We start from the raw sequence: 23,781 nt of genomic DNA, 5'->3' as shown, positions 1-23,781 counted from the left end.
TACCTTCTCTTCTCCTGTGAGTGTCTTTACCATCCTCAGGAGATAAGGTTTGTTTTGGACTGAGGACTTGACAAATGGCCTGACAGGACCACTTTTACCTGTCACTGTGGTTTGGTGCATCTAAGGTAGCTTAACGACCGAAACAGAACCGTGGAGCGCAGCCGAGACTGAAGTCTTTTTATTCTATTTAAAACAACTGATTCAACTCATCAGACTTTTGATTGAACCAATTTGCCGAGCTCAGGAGGCGCGATAATCAGCTCCGTCAAGTGGTTTAGTCAGTGCAGCTCTCCAGAACTGTGATATAAGACAAATCAAGAGAATCATCACTTTGATTTTGACCAATCAGCCGGAGCAGAACTTTGATTTAGACCAATCAGCAGAGATGAGACACCTGGAGCCAATCAAGACGCTGGAATAAACCATGTAATTAGGAGGCATGAAGGTCACTTATTGGTATACCAATGATAATTACTTTAGTAATGGCCGCCACAGAATTGGCAATACTGCCATGAAAATGTGGATGGTGTTTTCTTGTGTGCTAAGAGACAGAGAGGCTCAGAAAGTTGGCACATTCTGCAAAAGTGCTGAGAAAACACTGCCTGAATGATGAGTTGGCGAAGCAACACATTAGTGCTCTTAACAACAATACGTACTCCCATAACAGAGCAGGTCCAAGTTCTTTGGCAGTCTCTCTAGGTGTACCAGGGCAATTATCATTCATGGCATTAATTCACTCCGTCCAATGTGAATGGTTTGACATTTCACTGCAGTGAAATGAGGTGTAATGGAGAACTCTGGTTTGTTTCATGTCAGGTCTTGTAATTCTAGTCTGGATCACTGTTTCTATCAGTTCTGATGACATTGTACCTGGCAGGCAAATTGCTGGGAACAGGAAAAAAGGCAACATTGCTGCAACAAAGCTTACAAAGGGCAACAAGATACACAGGGTGTAGTTCTGCACTGTCAGTAAATTCATTTTATAAACTTGTAACTTACTTTTACAGGAAACAGATCATCTTTACAGAAAACCAGAGGTGTTGGGTTACTGCCAAAGAAGTAAGGAAGAACTCTGAAACTTTAAGTTTAGTTAAAACTAGGGCTGTCAAACTATTTATCTTTTTAATACTGGTTAATCCGAGAATTTAAATAGCTAATGCCAGTTAATACATTTTTTATCAAATTTAAAATTCCGTATTTGCTGTTCACAAAACGATTAACAATGGCCACGGTTACATGATGTTTTTTTAATTTGGAATTAATTATTCAGAATTTAATAGTTCGGAAAAGTATTCTCCTTTGTGTTTTCATGGAAATAGTAATTCCGAATTGAGGTTTACATGGAAAACACTTTAAATCGTCTTTATTCAATTCCTCTTAAGGTCTGGGGGTTGGGAAGAGTTCTGATTGGACAGGGGCGGGCGTGACGTATTTACGTCTACTGGAAGAAAACAGACTCCAGTTCCTGCTTCTTTTAAGTGACAAGTCCCTCGATTAACTTAGACGCTACTGCTTTAAAAGGTCCACATTTTTATGCTTCAGTCAACTCTTTTCATGATATCCATTTCTTCTAAGGCTCCGATTAAATAAACAGTCTCGGCTCAAGTCCAACGCTTGGAATATGTGCCCGTCAGCATGATCACGACAGGACAAGGGAACAAGCATGTGCAGAACGACAAGAATTAATTTAAAGCAGAATGAACGTATACATGGTCCAGGAATTATTCAATTCGGGTTTAAAATTAGAATAAACCAGCCACTTAATTTGGATTCAAGTTTAATTCGGAATGGTCATTTTCATTTAGAAGTAGGTGTTTACAAGGTCATTTTTAATCTTTTTAAAGAGGATGCAATTTTAATTCTGAATTAAAGAGGAATTAAAAGTCTCATGTAAACGTAGCCAATGATAAGCAGTTCTAACCAGTGTTTTGATTTGGGAATCAGATAAATGTCATGAAATGTTCTTTTTATACAACTTTCAGATTTATTTAAAAAAAAATGCTGCACTGCTGCTACAGTATGACTTAGAAGGAGACAGCTTCAAAGTGCTTGAATACAGGATTTATGATTAGCATTTTTAAAGGATATCTCTTTTAAGAATATTAACAATATGCAGGCGTGCATGTTCAAAATCTCCCATCAGTATCAATATGCTTTGCAGTTACTCACACGAGATCATTTTGATTACTCACTGGCAGCAAATGATCCTCAGTCAAATCCAGGACATGTGCACTTTTCAGGAGTTCCACTTTGGTTACTCTCTCTGTTTCATACAGGTCCTGTATGCATGGAACTATTGTTCCCTGTGACAGCAAGTCAACTGAGCCATCTGGGAATGTATTTTTCAAGTGTAATTTGCCCTTTAAAAGTGCAGTGATTTTACTATTTTCTATCACCAGGAGCAGTAGCTCAACTATGGTTAGCTTAAAGGGGCACAAAAGCATGTGATTAAAATAATCACAACCTAAAGCCGGGACAGGTTCCCCAAATTACTGAGCCCTACCGTCCCACTTTTTGGTACCCTTCTGTTGGGGTGCCAGACATACCGATCCGACCCCAGAAGGTTGAGCTAGAAACACTGCTGATTGATTGGTTGAAAGAAGCGTCACTTCCCCTTTTCTGAACCAAAGCTTGATTGCGTTTTGTAAGAAAAGAGCCACATGCCAATCACAAAGAAGAAGAATTGCTGGATGTCTTCGTTGTCCTTTGTGTTGCATTTTTCTTCTTCATTGCATTTATTAGCGGGGTACACTGACGTTGCGTTGCATTACATAGCTGACGCCATGGCTATCGGCATCCGGCTTACACGCCGCCTACCAAGTAGGGCACGGTTGGCTGTGGAAACGCAAACAGGATCAGGCGTTACCGATCCGACCCATACCAAACTGTACCGATCCATACCAGAACGCTTGGTGGAAACAAGGCTTAAACTGCATTGTGATTGACGCCTTAAAACTGACAACCCTAGTTAGCTAATGCAGCTAGTTAACAACTGAGCAGCTAGTCTAGCTAATTAGATCTGTCAACCTATCACAGTCTCATGGAAGAATAACTTTTATGGCCATTGGAATTTTATTGATGTGAAACAAATAAATAAACGGCTTCATGTGGTCTCATTCATGCCAGAACAATGATCTAATGGAGAAGGGAACATTAAGGACATGTTATAGAGAGGCAGACAATATTACTTTTAAGCAACTATATCAAGGAGAAGCACTTGAATTCAGTCTGGGGTGCATTTACGTTGTTACATCCAAAAGACATGATTCACTCCAAGCACATGAAACAGCTAAGTGGGATAGATGTTGAAATAGAAAATGAGCTCTAGTTTTTTACTATCTTACTTTTGAATTTAACCATTATGTTTTTTCTTCTACATAAATTCAAATAGCCCGAGGTTTACTCTATGACCTAAAATGTAGTGTAACTTGCCCAATTAGACTTCCTTAGAGCAATGTTTGAATTCCCAGATCAGAGCAATTAGCTTGCAGTTCACAATTAAACGATCACTACTACAAATAACTATAAAAAGAAACTAGAAAAATGATTCCACATCTTGAAGACAACAATATTTAAGGCTGCATCTAGTCTGTGAAGCGTCTCAGGGCTCATAAGCTTTGTCACTTCAGGTTAAAGTTGTTCCACAGCTGATTGGAGGAGCTGCCCCCTGAGGTTCTGCACCCCCCCTCACTCTTCCCCAGTCATTGTGCAGTATTTGTACATTGGTCCTCACACCATCCAGTCTGCACAGTGGCACTGCATGGGCATGTCTGTGGCTCAGGTAAAGGGTACAGAGGTGGATGTGGTTTCATCGTGACGTCCTGATTGGTTAAGTAAGTAAGTGCTGACAGTAGCAGACCTTGACAACAAGATTATGGTGGACCAAACTGGCGGACACTAGCAAAGCTGGCAGCTTGACTTATGTGGGTGGCTTTACAGTGAACCGGTGATAAATGGTGACATTTCTGTGATGGCACACCAAAGACATCCACATTCAGGTTAGGACATGAGGACAAACTCCCCCCTGGACTTGAAAATTCAGTTATTTTTCACCAATTAGAGAATATCTGACTTCAAATATTCAAATATGCAGATGAAGCAGAGACATATTTATAGGGTTAAAGGTTAAAGGGATAATTCAGTTTTTTTGAAGTGGGGTCATATTAGTTACATACACTTTTTGCTCCTGCTAGCCACAATGAGTGCTGGTGAGCTCTTCCCCTTTAATGAGAAAATTCCCAGAGGACCTGCAGGCAAGCTAGGCTAAGAAAATATGGTCCAGGCACTCATCACGGTGCAAATGCATGCACCAGTAGAAAAAATTGGAGCTATTCAGTTTGCCGTCAGAAACCCCCTTTGTTTTGGCACTATTTTCAGTCGCACCTCGCAGACCGGTGTTCTTCCGCTGCATGAGCACGGATACACGCCAATCAGCTGTTTGGATCAACAAGCACGTAGTAGGATCAAGTAGCGGCATCGGTCTTCACAGTGAATTAAACTCACTTTTCTGCTAATTTAAAAGATGGTACGTACCTGTCTTTATCCCAGCTGTTCAAACAAGCAAACCTCCTGTAAGGTAGGGAACTCTGGATGACAAGTGATGCAGACTGGTATCCTCAGATTCAGAAAGGTCCTGAAGTATTGTTGTCACTAAGTCCCACTCCTGACAACAGAAGCTCTCTGTGTTTGTTGGCATGGGCTCACAGTCTACACACCGGCACCACCAGGTAACGTGGGATCTCTCCTGCTCACTCGTTAGCACAGAACTTTCTCCCCTCTTTTCTTCTGTACGTTGGGTCTGCATCTAGAGTTCTTCCTCTGTAAACCCTGGTTCATAGAGGGATCCTCTTGTGTCCACAGTAAACGGCATGTCATCGTCGCTGTCAGAATCACTCATTTTTTTGCAGTTTGTAGTTTTGTTCCTGAAAGTGCAGGCAGATCCAAACAGCTGATCAGCATGTATCCGTGCTCATGCAATGGAAGAACACAGGTCTGCGAGGTGCGTCCAAAAAATAGTGCCAAAACAAAGAGGGGTTTCTGACGGCAAACTGAATAGCTCCAATTTTTTCTACTGGTGCATGCATTTGCACCGTGATGAGTGCCTGGACCATATTTTCTTAACTTTGGCGAAATTACGCAAAATAGGCGGCCCCGTCAGCAGAGAAAATAGCCTAGCTTACCTGCAGGTCCTCTGGGAATTTTCTCATTAAAGGGGAAGAGCTCACCGGCACTCATTGTGGCTTGCAGGAGCAATAGTGTAATGGAACTCATACGACCCCACTTCAAAAAGACTGAAATATCCCTTTAATATTTACAGACAGTCACTTTCTCACACTCATGGAAAACAGACCCTTATATCCACAGTCTTTTACATTTGTAGAGCAGAGTAACTATCTACAAAACTTTCTTTCATATCTTCCAGGCAGTGCAACACTAATCACAAAGCTTTCCTTGAGACTCATTACTGATTCCATTTTGGTGTGGTTTTCTACTTTTTCAGAATAATAATCAAGATTTTAGGGAAAACAATGAATTTTTGTTGTATGCCTAAGAGGGGAATTTCTCCTCACTCCATTGGATTTTCATCAAATTGGTTCCTCGCTGGAGTGAGCTAGTTCTGAGGCTTTCTGTAACTAATATTGTGCACAACAACCATCTGCCAGAGGCCACATGTATAATTGAATCCTTGGCTTGTCCATCTCAGACAAGAGCAACCACAAAGCAAGCCCCAACCTGCTCATTAAAACACAGATGTTGAATACATGGTGTTGATTGCAGCCCAGGAGGCTGCTTAGTCCAGCTCAGTTAATCCATTTCTAATCTACAGTACATATAGATAATCCCAACAGTGCTCCTTTTGGACATTAAGTTCTGTTTTTTTTTTTACTAATTTTTCTTTTATATACTCTCTTTTAGCAATAATATCTAGTGGTATTTACATTTGAAATGATTTTACATACAGTCAAACATTGTATCTTTTCTTTGACATCTTATAAAACAACTGTAATCTTTGACATGATTCATTATCTATTATTGAACATCACACAGTATAAAAGTGCATTCCAGCTGAAAACTCCAGCTCATTTGCATCCTGACCTTTAACAAGAACAAAAAAGCCTGTCGTGGGAGTCTCTGTGGTTTGTTCCCTTAGAATTTCATCGCAGATCTATGGAGGTTTCATTTGGGCAGTATGAGTGTTCAAAGTGGAATTGATTGCCTTTTTTTTTCAGGTTTTTTTGTTGCTTTCAAAAATCATGCATACTTTATTTTCAAGATGTGTGTCTGGTGAGGGCTGAGCTACAAGGGGATAAAAAATAGGAGTCTTCTTTCATAAAAACATTTAAATGATCAATTATAGAGTCATCATCACTCCATAGAGTAGAAGGAGTATTGTGTATGGTGTTGCTTTTATATTTCACTGTAGTACAATCAAAGCCTTATGGTGTTCATCAGTTCTTTTGTGTCTGTGTGTGTGTTTGTGTGCAAAATCTCTGTAAACATAACAACACTCAACTACAAAAAGCTGGGGGGGATGAGAGAGGGATCACACCCCGAAATGACTTAAATTTTTCACTATGTCTGTTTTCCTCGTGGGCTGAGAGGAGGGAGAATCTTTTGCAGGATTTAAATGATTCATCATTTTCATTTGGAATGAAGTAGTGAGCTGAATAATTCACTTTTCTGCCACTGCAGATGGAATAAAAAGTAACAGTTTCTGTACAATCGTCTCACTTCTCCGACATTTTTCTCTTTACATCCATCGCCTGCCCGTTATTCTATATTGAAATATATATTAAATCCCCTGTGTGTTATCCTACTTTCCCAACTTCCTTTTTAAATGTTTACTTTTGCACATTGTGGTGAAAGCTAATGTTGCAGCTTATGCGTCATCAGTCACCACTCTTGTCCTCAAGTTGTCTCTTGGCATCATTATTTCTCCATTTTCTTTCTTAGTTAAATATGCACTCCCATACACTCCCACAAACATGTGGGTATATGCACGTTTCTCGCATATCGATCTTCCCTCACACACAAACACACATGCAGACACACAGAGAGCAGCAGACCAAACACACAGGCTGGAAAACGTCTTTCTTCTTGTTTCCTGCTGTTTCTCATTCCATACGTGAGAGCTGAATTAAATCGAGTCTTGGATGTTTGGGTTGTTTTTCTTTGTCCAAAGCGTTTAACAAATTGTTGCTGCCCCGAGCAGAAGCAGCCTCTGCATTGTCTCAGTATCTGTGCTCAACCATATCAGCGTCTCAACACTTATTGCTTTAAATTACATCAATCACTCCCTCCCCTGCCCTCGCCTTCTCCACCCTCCCCGGGCTCATTTTTCTCTGTCTCTTTTTATTACTTTGCCTCTTCATCTTTCTCTCCTTTAACTTCTCTTCACATTATTCGAGCTCTGGTTGCCTTTTCATCATCCTCCCATTCCCCCCGCCTTCCTTCCTTACCCCCTTTTGCCCCTATTTGTATCATTTTCATTCTCCCTCAGTCTTTTGCCTCCTCTGAAGCCTTCTCTCCTCCCTCTTTTTTCTCTGGCTCTTTCTTTTCCTTTTTGGCTCCCTCTTCCACATTTTCCTTCTCATCCCTCTCTTTCTCTCTTTCTTTAAAAAGATGGGCTAACTTCTGGAATTGGGGACCCCACTCTTCCAGCCCTGCCCCCCACTCCTCCTTCTCTGAATCCTTCTCTCCTTCGCTCTCCAGAGAGCTGAGGGATCCAGCCCGAGACCCTGTGCCCTCCAGGCCGTACACCTGTACGGAGTCGTATGGTGGCTGTGAAGGGTCAAAGGTGACCTGGGCAAGACGCAGACGAAGGAACTCACCGACCCTCAGTGCCAAAGAGGGACCCCCAGGACCTTGAGCGCCTCTCCCAGCATCCATTCCTGGGACCCAGCCCCCCCCAAAGCCCATCACTCCTCCGTATCCCCCCCTTGGCTGCCCAGCGAAAGGAAACAACTGGGGGGTTATATCTCTCCTGCCCAAAACATATCCCCCAAGGCCCATTCGATCACGCCAGTCCCCAATAAAGCCAGCTGCTTCTGGGTAGACGGATGATACCCCTCCGCCATCCCGTTCTGGCCTTGCCACAACAAAGTTGCTTCCCATCTCTAGTCCTCCTCTACCCAAGCTGCCAGGGTAGTCCCTCTGTCCAGACACCTCCACTTGCTGAACAGTGGTGTAGTTTCGTCCACTGGCAGGTTGTCCATCTGTGGAGGTGCCTCCATTACCATTTCCACCTCCGCAGGAGTCAGATTCAGCCTGACCAGGGCCTGTGCGTTTCGGAGACAAGCCGCTGCGGGAGGCCCTGCGAGAGGCCAGGGGGAGGGTAGCCGAGTCGCACACCCAGCCTCCGCTGCTTTGACCCGCCGGGCCCATCAGGGAGCCAGACCTGGTCATGACGAGGTTTTGCTCCCTGGGTAAGGTATCAGACTGCACCTGGAGGGGACGTATGTGAGCACGAGTGGTTTCAGTTTGGGGCTGGGGCAGGATGTGGTACTGTTAGGTTTGGTTTCAGTCACACACAATGGGATGAAGGACAATTTAATAAGAAGCGTTATAAAAGCAGAAAGATGTGGGAAGCGTGATGAAATAGTGCCCAAGTGGGAAAAAAAGCAAGGGATGGTGATGATAAAAAGTGATTGAAAAGAAGGAGAGACAAGCGTTGAGCAGAGCAGAGCTGAAGAAAAGCAGAGCTGGAAGAAGCCATAGAAACTGAATGCTAAAATGAGCTAACACTGCACTGTGAGAGGGAGATGGAGAGAGAGGGACCGGGAGATAAAATATTTGAAAATTAAATAAAGGAAAGGCTTGAGATTCTTGCAATGGCCTAATAAATAAAACAAAACACAGAAAAGATAATGAACAGCAGGATATAAATGTGCTGATAACTCTGATTCATCTTTTTCTCCCAGCATTATACCACACATTTCTGCTACCAGAATAAAATAATACAGATGTGCAATCTCTGCAAATATAGTGTGTAAGGTTCAAAAAGCAAACTTAATTATTATTTTATATTTGCCTAATTAATTTCTTTCTTACTTGTTTGCCTTTTTAATTGAATAATTGAGTCATTCATTCATCTTTAATGCTTTCTCCAATGCAGCCATCTATCATTTATCACATCATTGATTCAATTTTAATGTGTTATCCAAAAGAATCTATCTATCACATGTGCTTCTAAAACTTCTAGCTCAATCCATCCATCCAAAAACTATCCATCAATCCATACAAACATCTATCTATCTATCTATCTATCTATCTATCTATCTATCTATCTATCTATCTATCTATCTATCTATCTATCTATCTATCTATCTATCTATCTATCTATCTATCTATCTATCCATCCATCCATCCATCCATCCATCCATCCATCCATCCATCCATCCATCTATCCATATAAACATTGAACTGCGCTGCATTACATCCATTCTATATTTGTGTTCCACTTTCACATTAAATTAAATCTCATCACCATAAATAGAGTGAAGGCTGTCACCACCTAAAGCATTACAGAACATCCTTCAAAGCTGCTACAGGCACTTACTTTTTATATTAAGGATACACATACATTAGTTGTCCAACCCTGGGTCCTCTGTAATCTCTCTAAAGATTTGGTATACCAGACAACAGACTGTATATAAGAAGTGGACATAGTCGCCATTATGTAGTATGTAGTCTTGGATCTTGCACTTTTGCTGTTAACTCTTAAAATGTAAACGCACAGTAGGCTACACACTGTCTGAACAATATAACCAATGTGTGTAATGAGTCAGGGTTTAAGGGGTTTTGATTTTCAGTATCGTAAGAGTAATCTAACGCTTTACTTTAGTTTGTAAGTAACACAAGAATGTTACATGTTCCTTCTATAGATAAAGTTACCACTGTTAATAAGTCACCCTGGTTGGGACTTAATGAGACTTCATCCACTTCTTATTAACATTCTATGTTGCTCCCTCTTCAATGACAGAGTATCATAGGACAATCATAATGGAGGGTAAAACATTTAAGACCAGCATAACTTTCATCTCAAATTTCTAAAAGTTTTCTGTGAAAGCAAGGTCAATATAATCCTTACCCAGTCCACGTCTTGACCGTGGTGCCCTTTGTCCCCATTGCTCTCCTCTGTACAGTTGCTTCCATTCCCCGTCCCCCCTCCTCTCTCCTGGCTGTCACTGGTCCTTGGCGTTCCTCCATCTGACGTGCTCACCCCACTTTGGGGCCCAGTCCCATCACGGCTTCCGGTGCGACTCCCTGTTCTGCTCCCAGTGCTGAGGTCTGTTGGGGCGATGTACACCGCCCCAGACTCCATTGCCCCGACCATGGCCCCCTGGTTCTGGATGACCAGAGAGTGGTCTGGCTGGCCGCCAGGAAAGCGGTATCCCAGCTCTGCCAGGCCTGGTTCAAATGTTCCTCCTGGTGTGCGCCGCAGAACTGGTAAAGTGTGGCTGCTGTAACAGAGGCGGCCATAAAGAGGTCCCCCTGGTCCTGTGTAGTTGTGGTCTACACCTGGATTCTGAGCCCAGGTGTATGTTCGTGCTTTTTCTTGGTTACGTTGGGTGTAGCGTCTGTTAGACACAAAGCAACATAAACATCAAGTTGTTAGTAATAGGAAGGGTCTCTCTGTCTAGTGTCAGTCAGACTGGTATTGTTCCAAACCTCCCTGCCCACCTGGACTTAATATGGTCTCTGGTCAATTGAAGACCCTTCATTGATCCATATTGCATTGTGGAACTTATACTTCTGCGTCAAATCGACAGCGTAGCCTTCACTGGGGGTCGTAGCTCCCGTACCTACGAAGAGGCCTACGCATGTAGCTGACGTGCACCTCCTCCAAAATGTAACTACCAGTAGAATCGACACGGACCGCAAGCTCTGTGATTGGTCCACTCGGCGGCATTGTGTTTCCTGCATTAACAGAACTTTCGGGATCCCGGACATCGGCTGCACATCAGCCGTGTATTTCATCTCGTTGACCCTTCATTGATCCATATCTCTATTCCCCCCTGCAATCATCCCTGCATGATAAACAGCAACATGTATCAGCTGTAGATTAACATAACACGCTCTGCATCACTGTGGAAAAGTAAACAGAGATCATAGCGGGGCCGGAAGCAGGCGACCGGCTATCAGTGGGTCCACACTGCCCTCAAGTGTGCCCGCGTCACACATTGCTGCATAGGGGCGACGCAGAAGTATAAATCAGCCTTAACAGCAATTTACAGTCAGGATAGATGCTGTACAGATAAACAACAATGGATGCCCAGACCAAGATTTCCTTGTCTGTAAGATGGTCACTGCTTACAGTCCAGCGAGCAGCTTTGGAGTAAGAATTGAGTTAGACAGTCATGTCTACAATGGATCTGCATCCATACAAATGTCTGATTACAGACATTGATAAAATGTTAAACTGTTGCCCAACAATGTCTGAGGATTGCATCACAACACATGCAGGTTGCCTCATTTGCTATCCAAATGGACTATTCTTTGAAAACAACCCATGTTCTCTGACAGACGATTGGAGAATACCACCTGGACCACAAACAGAAACCAGTGGCTTTCAATACCAAGACTATTATTCCTACCCTAAATATGACACTTCTAGTTTCATATATCTGTTTTGACAGAGATTGGATGTGCTGTACTGTGTAATATTATATCACCAATCTTGGGGGAAAAAAAATTCAGGTGGTCTTATCAATACTTTTTAAAAAATGGATGCATTGGAGAGAAAATAACAAAAAATTGAATTTAACCCATTCCTATGACATAATGAAGTTGTTTTAAACATTCTGTTGGAAACTCATCTCCAAGCCCAATCCAAGCAAATTCTGACGACATCATCAGGGTTTCAGGGCTGAAGGGGTTTCAGGGCTGAAGAGAGCTCCCACTGGAGTCTCAGAGGTCATTACAGTGCTGCAGCTACTCCCAATGACCAGCAAACAGGAACTCAAGCATTAATTTGGTGGCATGTCCCCAACAGAACCACAAACTTGAGCTTCAAAGTAACTGAATATTTTAACTACCACTGTCTGTGAAACAATGTTAAGAAAAATGAAACATTAAAAACCTCAGAAAGGTGTTTTTTCGTTGCAGGGATGTTGCAGAGGATTGCATTAGATTCAGAGGGTTTCTAGTGTTTTTCTGTCCACCTCCATAAATTGCGGAAAGCAATTTCCGATAAACTACAGGCAGCCTTTGTACTTGTTTATGGCCTCCCCATATGGCTAGAATGAATTCATCTTGTTTAATTATTAGTCCAAAGGCGAAAACAATGCTTCACAGAGACATCAAAGTGGGTGCAAACAACTCTGATGTAGCTGAGCATAAACGTGCTTTAACAAAATGAGCACAACAAAGTGATCTCACAGGACTGCAGAGCTTGATAGCCTTCTGTCTCAGCATTTTGATCGCTCACTGATTATGACCCGGAGTTGCGGCTCGATCAGATACTTACGTTTCTGGACGGCGATGAAAGCATTTAATCTGAGGAGGTAAATCTGTTTCCTTCCTTCCTTCTTCTTGCATGAAATAAGAGGGGCCAGCTATGAGGTTTGATGCAACTAAACAAGTATATACCCACATAAACAAACCACATACTCCATCGTCTTACTTACATATTCCTGCTGTCTAGTGTGCGGTAGCCACGTGTGCGGGAGCTGTGTGGAGCACTCTGGAGTGCAGCAATGTCAAAGGCAGCGGTGTCGGCCTCGCCCCCGCCCTCGTCATCATAGGTTATGATATTCTCACGTACGTCGTCTTCTTCCAGCGGTGACAGCGAGTCACGCTTCTGACGGCGCAGAGACAATGACAGGGCACTCACCGCTGCAAAGGGGGAGGCAGAGGGAATAAAGGATATTGAGGGATCGGAAAGAAATTGTTAAAAGAATGAAGAACAATGGGGAAGAGGATGAAGTCACAGGGGAAATAAAGGGATGGTGGAAGAGGAAGGAGAGAGCAGGGGAGGCAAAATTTGAGGCAGACAAAGAGGTGAGACAAAACAAATACAGAGGAAGCCTTGGGTTAGAGGGCTGGTATATCATATCAGCAGGCTGCATGCCTCCACTGTGTAATTGACATTGAGCTCCAGCCAGGAAAATGGACGCTCTATTCTCCCATGACTCCATGACTCTTATCCCATATTCCCAGAGCAGACAGCTACATTTGACCCAGGGCTGCGGGCACAGAACCAAGCTATGGTGGCTCTGTGACATCTGTCCACAGGGCTACCTGTGATAAATCCACCCAGACAGATGGATTTTGTCTGGCATTTTCAAGACCAGTTTGACTCATACTTTGACTCAGTTATTATTCAACTCAACCTTACAACTTTGGTAATTTGGGAATTAGTGGATTGTAGGTTCTATGTTATACTCATTTTAAAAATTTCAACCATTATTAACCTACCGAACTTCACTTGAAAGTATGTTCAAAGACAAATTATCTAAAAAGGACTCCAAAGTTCTGAGTGAATACATCACATGCATGCTTGACTCCAAAATAGATGCTTTCTATAAGGTTTGGGACCCCATCTTGTTTGATCTGTGTTCCTTGTTCCTTGCTTGTACTGATTTTAACAGTTGTACAGTGTTTTTGAGTTTTTGAAAAGCGCTATATAAAATAAATGTATTATTATTATTATTATTATTAACATATATGGCCCACAATGTCATCCTACTTGCTTCGTGGATTTCCTACATTGGTCTAGCCTGTCTTTATGACTGTTTTAAGCGCTCATTATCAATCAAGCACCTTGTGGCCTGCTATGTTTGCATGCTCTGTATATGCATATGTATACTGCCTTGTCTTTCTGCAGGAGACTGAAGGGGAATTGTACTCACTGTCACTTATTTTGATTTCATAATTATTTTCTATTACTGTACCCACATGCCCAAATTCTGTTTTTTTTCTCCTCTGTCGTGTCTGAGCAGTCTGTGTTGTATGTTTTGGAAAAAAAATAATAAAAAATATATGTATATATAAAAAAAAGGACTCCAAATACGGTCACACCAGATCCAAAACAAGACTGAGGAAGAAGTGCCTGATTTTAAAGTTTTACCAAATCCAATCTTACGTTAGACATTGTTTGCAGTGTAGACGAGCGCAGGCAAATCTGTCTGTTCCTGTTGTGTCCCTCTTGATCTCCTGTGCTTTTGAGTTTGTATAGAATATAATTATCATTTGAGATATTTTGAGTGTCACCTGCTGGTGCTCAATATGTGGAGAAGCACAGACTGGGCAGCACTGGAACAAACATCAAGTCTCTTTTACTGTGCCTGGGTATGATTGTAACGTGTTCATGCATGTGTGTTTTTATATAGAGGTAGCATAGGCAGCTCAGCTGATTCAGAAAGGAAACCCTCAGCTTCAACTTCAATTTATTTCTTTTTTTTTAACTCTGTAAATCACTTTGAATTTGTCTTTGTGTGAATGATGCTTTATAAATAAACTTGCCTTGCCTTGCCTTGCCTTGCCTAATATTCTTGGAGGTTGCATCATTTGATTTTCATGGAGCTGATCTAATGATCACTGACATGAGTGGGGAAATTCTAATCTGTGTAACAGTATGGGGGATCGCCTTTCTGCCAGAGTGAACATGTATTTCTGTCTTCATTAGAGTCTCAATCCACAAGGCTCTCATGAAGATTGGTTATCTAATGGCGCAGTATCCACCTTATGTATGCCAAGCCCCTTCAAACAGATGGGATCCTGATGGAGCTGTTGTCAAAGCTTGTGTAGAAACACTCTGCATTTTGTGGAGAGCCCAATTATACTGTTCTGGATTAGTATGAACCTCTTATAGACAGCAAAAATAATGCAGCACTGGAACAAACATCAAGTCTGTTTTAAAGGCGCAGACTGGATGTGATTGCTCTAAAGTTGTGTGTATTTCCTCATATCGTTTATGCCCTTGTCACTTAGAGAAGTAAATTCTTAACTCCTCCAAAAGCCACTTTGCATGATCACCTTCACGCTGTGTTGCGCTTCTGTCTTGATTGAACTGGGCTCTTCCAGAATGATAATGCCCCCATCAACAAGGCATGAGTAGTTATCCAACAGACTGAATAGAAATGACAATGATGCTGGCCATGAGCCTTCTCAGCACCTAGACATTATCCAATTGAGCATTTGCGTTTCAGCAAAGGTGGCAGTGACATTTTATTATGTCGCTATCAAAAACTGTAGGGCTGGGATAATCACTCAGAGTTGTTATTTTAGCATTGATTAGTGCTGACCTTGCCAGAGGAGATAACTGGACCAGAATTGTGAGGAAAAGTAAACCCCTCTATGGCAGCTGCAAGTAAGAGAAATATTTACGCTGCTGCCTCCATTATTTTCATATGCAGATTAAGCATTCAGGATGTAGTGGAGGGTAAAAAGCCCTTTACAGTATTTATTCTTATTTTCATATGTAGAGAAGCAATAAACTCCTTTATAGGCGGTAAATCTTTACGATTTTACTTCACTGTATAAATAATACCAAGGACTGGTTTGGAGGAGTGTTGTAGCTTAACAACAAGGGCTCTTAAAGGTACAAGAGTCTGCTTATACTGTGTGTCCACTTATCTTCAATTTTACCATGGTCTTTATAATAATATGCCATTATAAACTGGTTGTTTCAGAGATATTTACCCAGTAGTGTAGCGACACAAGCCAGAATAGCCAGCAGGGCGGCTGTACTGAGCCCAGGGGAGGGCAGCGACGACTGCTGGGGGAGACACACGGCCTCTCTTTCCCAGTCCCAATCGCCCTCAGCCTGTTTCTCTTTCTCCCCGGCCCGTGCCCCCCCTCTCAGGCAGGGACAGACGGACACAGTGACCGTCCCGCTGTTGGTGAGGCCCGATGTCCCATCCCTCAGGATCAGAGGCACATAGAGCGTCAGGGTGGAGGACGCAGAGCGGGACAGCGGCTGCAGCTGGGACAGCAGGACCAGGCTGGCTGTGGGCCCTGAAGGAAGATAGATGGAGAGGATGAATGGTACCATCATCATTTATTTTATTTTTGTACTGAATGACAACAGAATGTCACACTGTACTTATGTTTGCATATTTGTTATTCAAACTGCTTGGTCATTGAGTAAATAAGAAGTGTATGTAGCCTCTTAGTTTCAAAAGTAAAGATACTTGATCATATTCTCACAGTGACATTTTTCCACTTGTGTCATGCTGAGTGCAGAAAACTCAAATGTTAAAAAAAAGTGTGTATGACAGGTAATAAGTGATATACGTTTAGGGAAGTTCACTTGGCTCATATATATATATATATATATATATATATATATATATATATATAGAGAGAGAGAGAGAGAGAGAGAGAGAGAGAGAGAGAGAGAGAGAGAGAGAGAGAGAGAGAGAGAGAGAGAGAGAGAGAAAATCCAGAGCAATGTACAGACATATTTAAGGTAAATCAACATAATTGATAACATATAAGCTACAGCTAGCACAAGCTAGCTAATACTACTGTCAAATTGAACAGGTTCTCAAGCTATTATAAAAGTAGCACACACAGTTTAAGGTAGCATTTAAGTTTGGCTAATCAAATGTTGCATCAGTGGAGCTGTAAATTGCTTACTAAAGAACTAATAATGAAGGAGTTAGTTCCTAGCTAACTTAATTTCACCTGCACAGAAGTTAAAGCTAGGGTTGGTAGTCACAGATAACTAGCATACATTTGAATGTAGCATTTCCTCAGGACTCCGTCTAGCTTACTGGTTATCAAATATGCTGTTTCTTTGAAATTTGACAGGTTGTAAAAAAACAAAAATCTATGTCATGTTAAGCTATTGAATTTATATTTAGGGCTTTTCAATGTACATTTAAAAAAGTTTTAACATGAATTTTCATAAAAAGTGTGAGTTATCCTCATTGAACCATGATCTTTGAGAATTAAAGAACACTAACTATTGATTTAAATGGTTTGTAATGGAGTTTATAATGAGATTTAAAAATATATATATTGGGATTTTTTAGGGTTTGGACACTTTTGGATCATTAAATATGCCCCGGGTCAAGTTGACCTAGGAACATTATTGCTGTCCCTAAGAAACGAACATAACAGGAGGGTTAAACTAGCATGTTTACAATGGCAAACAAGAGGGCAGCTATAATGGAGGCAATACAGTGAGTTGGCTTCTTTTATAAAACAGGACTGCAGAGAATGTCCCTTCTCAGATAATTCATTACTTTTCTAAACATGTGACTTTACGGTCTCACTGATAGTTTCAAGTCTTCCTGTATTTGTGTAATTTATGATCCAATCAAGAGTAAAACTGACAACAAAAGAACAGCAAGCTTTACAGTGTGGCAAAGTGCCCACCCCGTTATTCCCATTACGTGATATTTGGCTCTAAAAAATGAGACTACAATGGATAATTCTTTGACTCTGTGGTGGCATCAGCCATCTTCTTTGGAGTGGTCTGCTGGGGAAGCAGCATCTCTGCTGCTGACAGGAAGAAGCTGAACAAACTGGTAAAGAAGGCCAGCTCTGTCCTGGGCTGCCCACTGGACCCTGTGGAGGTGGTGGCTGACAGGAGGATGATAGCAAAGCTATCTTCTCTGATGGACAACACGTCACACCCCTTCAAGGAGACCATAACAACACTAAGTAGCTCGTTCAGTGACAGACTTCTTCACCCGCGGTGTCTCACGGAGAGATACCGCAGGTCTTTTCTTTCTGCGGTGGTCAGACTCTATAACCAATAATATATATAGATATGTTGTAGGATATGCTTATTTTTTTACCTCTCTAGTTTTAATTGCTAATAACTTTTTAACAATTGATACTTTATAGGCTCTTGTTTGATTTATACTCTTTTGCACTGTCTACTTTGTTGCTGTGACACTTCAATTTCCTTGTTGTGGGATGCATAAAGGATTATCTTATCTTATCTTATAAAAATACTAAATTCAAAGCTTCAAAACAATAATTCACAAATCAATTGGTGATGTCATGGTAGAAGAAAACAGGGAAAAGCTAAAAAACTATCCCTTGGGAGTCCAGTTTTCACTATTTTATAACATTTTCATTTCATACCTACTTAAAAAGTTAACACCGACCTTTATTCTTTTTTTTTCTTTTACTTTCACAACGAAAGCAGCTCCATTTCTTAAAGCAGAATAACAACAATATTAATTTGAGAATACAGGATGAAGACTTATTCTTGCTGCAGCTACACTTTATGAATCATGGCTCCTTATTGACCTTAACCACATTTTAGAATATAAAACTTGATACTAGACTGGATTTCACATTTAGAAGTACTGCCAACAATTCAATCTCTGTTTCATACAAACACCTGTTATCTCACACCTGTTCTGACTGGCAAAGCCAATACAACATGTGCAGAGCAAAGCCGTGAGTGCAACACAATTCAAGTCTTCTTCCAGACATGGATCATATCATGAGCCATAATATTCTTCATCTTACATCCCTCTTTTCAATAAAAAAACGAGACCCACATGAAACAATTCAGCACAGAGAGCAGCTAGAACAAAACAAGATGGATCCTGCTGGTCTCACATCTCTTACTTTTTGGGCAGAGGAAACGTCAAGTGTTCGTGTGGGAGATGCTTTTGAATTCATCAAAATTAAATAAACAATGTTGCAATAATAACAGATAATTGAGAGCATAAACTGTGTGCTGAAAATATTAAACACGTAAATAAAAGGCACTCATATAAACATAACTCAATTATCAAAACAGTTTGCTTGGATCCAAACCACAGATCAAATCATTACCTTTTTAACAAAGCAAATAATGTGGGAAGCCTTTGTCAAACAAGCTATTCAAATTAGAGCACAACATGTGTTTTGTTGTCTCTGTTCTCATATTGGATGGTACATCAGAGAAGACTTTGATTGCACATGTCAGCCAGTTATCCTCCTGAGCCACTGTCAAGCCAGAGCAGGTACGTTTCTCATTGTTGGGCCAAGTTCAGAAACAATTAGCAGGCGGACAGAGTATTCAACTCATCTATCTTATTCCAGTGTTTCCCACACACCAATACCAGGATGTGCAGCAAGTAGGTATATTTGCAGCCGCCAGAGTAGCACTGCTGACCATTTTTACATCTTTTGCCATGGATGATTGAGCTCCCTTTGCTCTGTACCCTGGAGAACGTAGCCTGTTGTGACTGGGACATGCTCTGCTGCAGGTGATCAGAGGGAGAGGTCCTTCAGTACATCCCTGCTGTTAAAGCTATGACTTCGGTGCAATGTCTCATGTTAAATATAATCCTTCTCAAATTGCAGTTTTAGAAGTTAGGTGCAGCTGAATATTTAACATAGAAAGTTTATAACAACCATAAAGTATTTGAATATTTTCAACTCCCACCCCCAACCTGTCACCACCTCCACGGCCAAGGGAGCAGAGTCATTCAGTGGAAACACTATTCTATGGAAGTTCCCTGACAGCGTGAGCACTGCTGTTCATGAGCTGTCTACATTTTTATTTTGGCTCTGTGTTCCTTGTTCTTGCACCTAAACACCAAGACAAACTCAGATTATGCAAAACCTACTTGGCAATAAACCTGATGTTGTTACTGCAAAATACTGACAGCAGGCAGCAGTTACGGGCAGTGGTGGACAGTAACAAAGTAAATTTACTTGATTACAGTACTTAAGTACATTTTTTGAGTATCTGTACTTTACTTGAGTATTATTTTTTGGGGAAACTTATTACTTTTACTCCACTACATTCAGAAGACAGTTATTGTACTTTTTACTCCACTACATTTCTATCAGTGCTCTAGTTACTCACTACTTTTGCTTTGAAGTCAGCTCATGAATTTCCTTCTCTTTTCTGAAATCTGATCCCTAAGACAGTAAAATGTGTTTGTGTAGTTCTGTTTGTCTCAGTGGTTTAGACATACCTGTATATCGTGCGTCTCCACGGTTGAACGTGGAGCAAACATAGAGCAAAACTCAGATCAGGCAGTTCATTTAGAGGTGGTAATGATGGCTATAATTCTCCACCTGAGCACCCATGGCCATATCTTCAGTCCGTGTTAGAGGTTTTTGAAATTAAGAATGATGCGTTCATGTTCATTTCAGAAGAACATTTCAAACTAAGTTGTCTGTTCTTGGAGTAACTTAGTTGCTGTTTTTATTCCATGGTATAGTTTTTAGAGATTTCAAGTAATGGTTTTTAAATAAACATAATGCAACAGAATGTACTCCTAAGTATTCTTGAGTGCAATTATGTATTGTGAAAATACAAAGTTTTGAGATTTTTTTAAGAAGTACTTTGAATACTTCAGTATTTTCAAAAGCAAGTACTTCAGTACTTTAACTCAAGTAATAATCTGACAGAGCAACTTTCACTTGTATTGGAGTAATATTTGACCTGGAGTATCTATACTTTGACTTAAGTAATGGAGCTGTGTACTTTGTCCACCACTGGTTACGGGTAACCTGAGAATGTGTTCACGGATGAAAGACAGCATGTACATCAAGCTACTGTAACAATGACAATCTTCAAAAATGGCCAAATTTGCTGAAACTTGTGTAACTTTAAACTTTTACTATCAGACTGGGTCTCATCATTGTATGTAAAGTGAACTAGATACTAGTTGATTAGTTACACTTAAATCAGACTTTTACTACAATGTAATTCTGATTTCAATGTAATTTGCAATCTTATTGATAATTAATTATTATTATTTTACTTTTATTTAATATTATTATCCTTTTCATTGGTTGTTGTATATTACTTTATCCATCTGTCTTGTTTTTAATTTGTCTTTTTTTTCTTAGTTTGACTAACTGTATGTAATAAACTTGAAAAATGCAAATAAAAAAAAAAATCAGACTTTTAAATATTAGCAGAAAGAGGAACTATTTCAAAGAGTCAAGTAAACCTTTCTGCTAGTTGCTCAGCTAGGGCGTTGGTGGTGACCAAAACAAAGTTAAAAGAGAGCGAAGACAGGATATTTCTAGGATAGAGAAAACACTATAAAATGCATATGCAGCCTGATGTATTCTCTTTGCATAAATAATCCAATGACATGTTGAAAATTTCAAATGTATGCGCCCTGTTATGTAATCACTGGCAGTTTTGTTAAGGCTACATAAAAGCTTGAACCCTTCAACCTTTTGGATTTCACTTTTCTTTTTCTTTTTTAGAGCCGAAAGCATTTTTTTTTTTCAGCATCTAAACCCTGACGGGTCTCCTGCATAAAGATATATTACATGTGGAAACAATGCAGCCGTAAATCCAGCACTTCAATACTGGTGATATTGTCTCAGTGAAGTGTTCTGCTGCGCTGCCTTATAGATGATGGTAATAAAAAGTGCTTATTTCTACAGATGGATGTTTAGATGTATATGGTACAAGGATGATTTGATTTAATGCATATAGGTGACTGCAATCTGTAGCCGACATAAAACATGACTTTAACCAATCATATCAAACCTCAGTAAGTTAAGTTCAACAGCTCATGTTTGACATGTTTATTAAAGAAAGAAAACCTAATCAGTCTCTGGTGTTCAGGCTTTGACCTCAGTGCCTCATGAAGATATGCTTTAAACACTGAAATCAGGGGAGTGATGAGATTACATGTAAACCCTCTAACTGGAGCCTGCAGGAGGATTCTACAGTGTTTGTGGGGCTGAAGAGGAAATGCTGTATAATCCTTAACAGCAGAGGCATTTACAGAGCAAAGGTTTGGAAATCTTGCAGCTGTAATAAGATGCCAAATTGGGCGATAAGTATTTGGTAGATATTTGAAGAGAATGAGACATGTCATCATGTGCATAACAGTGCGGCTCAAGTCGGCTCCTGAACTAGCTTGCAGGCACTGCTCCAATTTTTTAGACCCCTGTTGATGCAATGTTTTGATATGTGTTTCTGTCTGATGCAGACAGCAGTGCAAATGTGTAGAGCATGTGAATGCACAAAGTTTCCTGCTATTCCCTGATTGACAGCCTGTCGCTGTAATTCAGTGCTTAGAAGAAAATTGTGAGATGATGTAATCTGGGATTTGCTGTACAGTAAATGGTGCATGCTTCAAAGTATTCAAAAACATCAGCAGAGCAAATGCTTTATGTTTTATTCAACGTGTTTGTTAGGCCTCAAGGATACAAACAATATGTTTTGGCAAGAAACACGGACTGCAAACATAACTGTGTTTGTTTGTGGTTGTTTACAGGAAAGCTCCACAGGTGATGCCTATTTGCTAAAAATGGACCAATGATTTTCACATTTTACTCGATAAATAAAATAGAAAACAACAGATTTGTGAATGCAGTTTTAGTACAGTGAGTGTGGAAATGTTTTCCGTTCAGGCAGAGTTTTTTCAGCAAATGTGACCTCTAAAGTGTAGCTCCTGAAGTGTGGAACTGTAAATAGTGCAGTATATCGCTTTCTTGAGTCAATAAGCCCCACATGTATGTTATTATGCTTGCACTGTACTTTCTATGTGTATGTTTACTTGCATTCTTCAATCAGTACACTATGTGGGTGTTTTTGTGCAGCCTCGGAGCCGTGCAGACGCAGAATTTACTGGGAAAAAAAACCCAAAGTAGCTAAATCAAATTGATTTGAAGTGAATTAAATGAAGCAGCTCAGATTTCTTCAAAGCTTTTCATTGGAAACAGCAAGTCTTCGCAGTTGTGTGGGGGGGAGAAGATGGATGTGGTGGATATGGGAAGGCAAACAAGAGGGACGATTAAAAGAGAGGAGGATAACAAAGCAAAACAATGAGGCCACCGGAGTTGGGAGATGGATGGTGGAAGAGAGAGGCAGAGACAGAAAAAAGGAAGGGGGAGGTAGAGAGAGAGGAAGAAAAGGGAAAAGAAAGGGAGTATGAGAAAAGACGAAGATGGAAGGAGAGAGGCGGAAAGAAAATGTGGGATAAGAGCCTTAAAAAGTGAGGAAAAACACCACTGGAGGAAAAAAAAAAAAAAAGAGGAATTAAGAGAAATATATACAGACAGAAAGATTGAGTGCCTACCACCGCTGTCCCTGACGCTGAAGTTGAGAGCAGCACTGGACTCCGGAGGGATGCTGAAATACACGGTGCTGTCATTCCCTCCCTCATCTCTATCAATCGCCCGCAACACCTGCACCACCTGAAACACAGAGATAGAGAGGAGAGGAGATTGGGGGAGGGAAGGGTGTCAATGTGTGTGCGTTTGTTTGTGTGTGAAGGGGACACAGAGAGCAGAAGAAGAGAGGAAAAAAGAAGAAACACTAACAGGGAGAGAGAGAGCTTTTGGCTGCATGACGGCATTAGCCAATGTCAAAACAAGCCAAACAAATATAGTCAAAAGACACGAGCAGAGTGTGTGATACTCACACCGATTAAAATATTTGTGTTTGACTTGTAGCGTCCTTCATAGATGCAGTGTAGAGGGGCTTTCACTTCAGTAATAGCATCTGCAAAAGTCTACTAAGGCAATCCTAACAGAATTAATCTGCAAAAAAATCTCCGGCTGGCTTTGCTGATGGGTAATTTCTTTTTAATGAAAAACTCTTTTGGTTATTATACAAGACTTCCTTTCAGAGCCGCTTTCGAGTGCTGGTTTGCGAGACTGAATGCAGGGATGAAGGGTGTCACATGCTCTCTGAGTTAGTCAGTGTCTCTGGGCCTTGAGAAGATTTGTTACATACAGTCGCATTATGTTATCGGATGCCGTCGGTGGCTTTTCAAACGCCTTTTTTTGCTAATGACTTGTCACACAGAGACATGCGTACACAAACCCCTATCACATGCGAAGATATCATCATCTTTTCTTTCTCAAACTGTCTCCCGCTCAGTCACACAACTG

General features: G+C 40.9%; 1 protein-coding gene across 1 annotated transcript in view; it reads right to left on the bottom strand.

Moving 5' to 3' along the window:
* Positions 1 to 278: 278 nt before the first annotated feature.
* The window catches only part of LOC117826686, a 185,477-nt gene continuing 161,974 nt past the window's right edge, over positions 279 to 23,781 (bottom strand). Inside the window, exons 10-15 of the mRNA XM_034702940.1 lie at positions 22,965 to 23,082; positions 15,646 to 15,960; positions 12,630 to 12,837; positions 10,091 to 10,580; positions 7,655 to 8,445; positions 279 to 297 (exon numbers count right to left, since the gene is read on the bottom strand). Of these exons, the coding sequence (XP_034558831.1) occupies positions 279 to 297; positions 7,655 to 8,445; positions 10,091 to 10,580; positions 12,630 to 12,837; positions 15,646 to 15,960; positions 22,965 to 23,082 (1,941 nt within the window). The remainder of the gene's footprint in view (positions 298 to 7,654; positions 8,446 to 10,090; positions 10,581 to 12,629; positions 12,838 to 15,645; positions 15,961 to 22,964; positions 23,083 to 23,781) is intronic.

Source organism: Notolabrus celidotus, chromosome 15 (genome assembly GCF_009762535.1).
Source record: "Notolabrus celidotus isolate fNotCel1 chromosome 15, fNotCel1.pri, whole genome shotgun sequence".
NCBI classification, from domain to species: Eukaryota; Metazoa; Chordata; class Actinopteri; order Labriformes; family Labridae; genus Notolabrus; species Notolabrus celidotus.
This window is presented reverse-complemented; position numbering and strand designations above follow the sequence as displayed.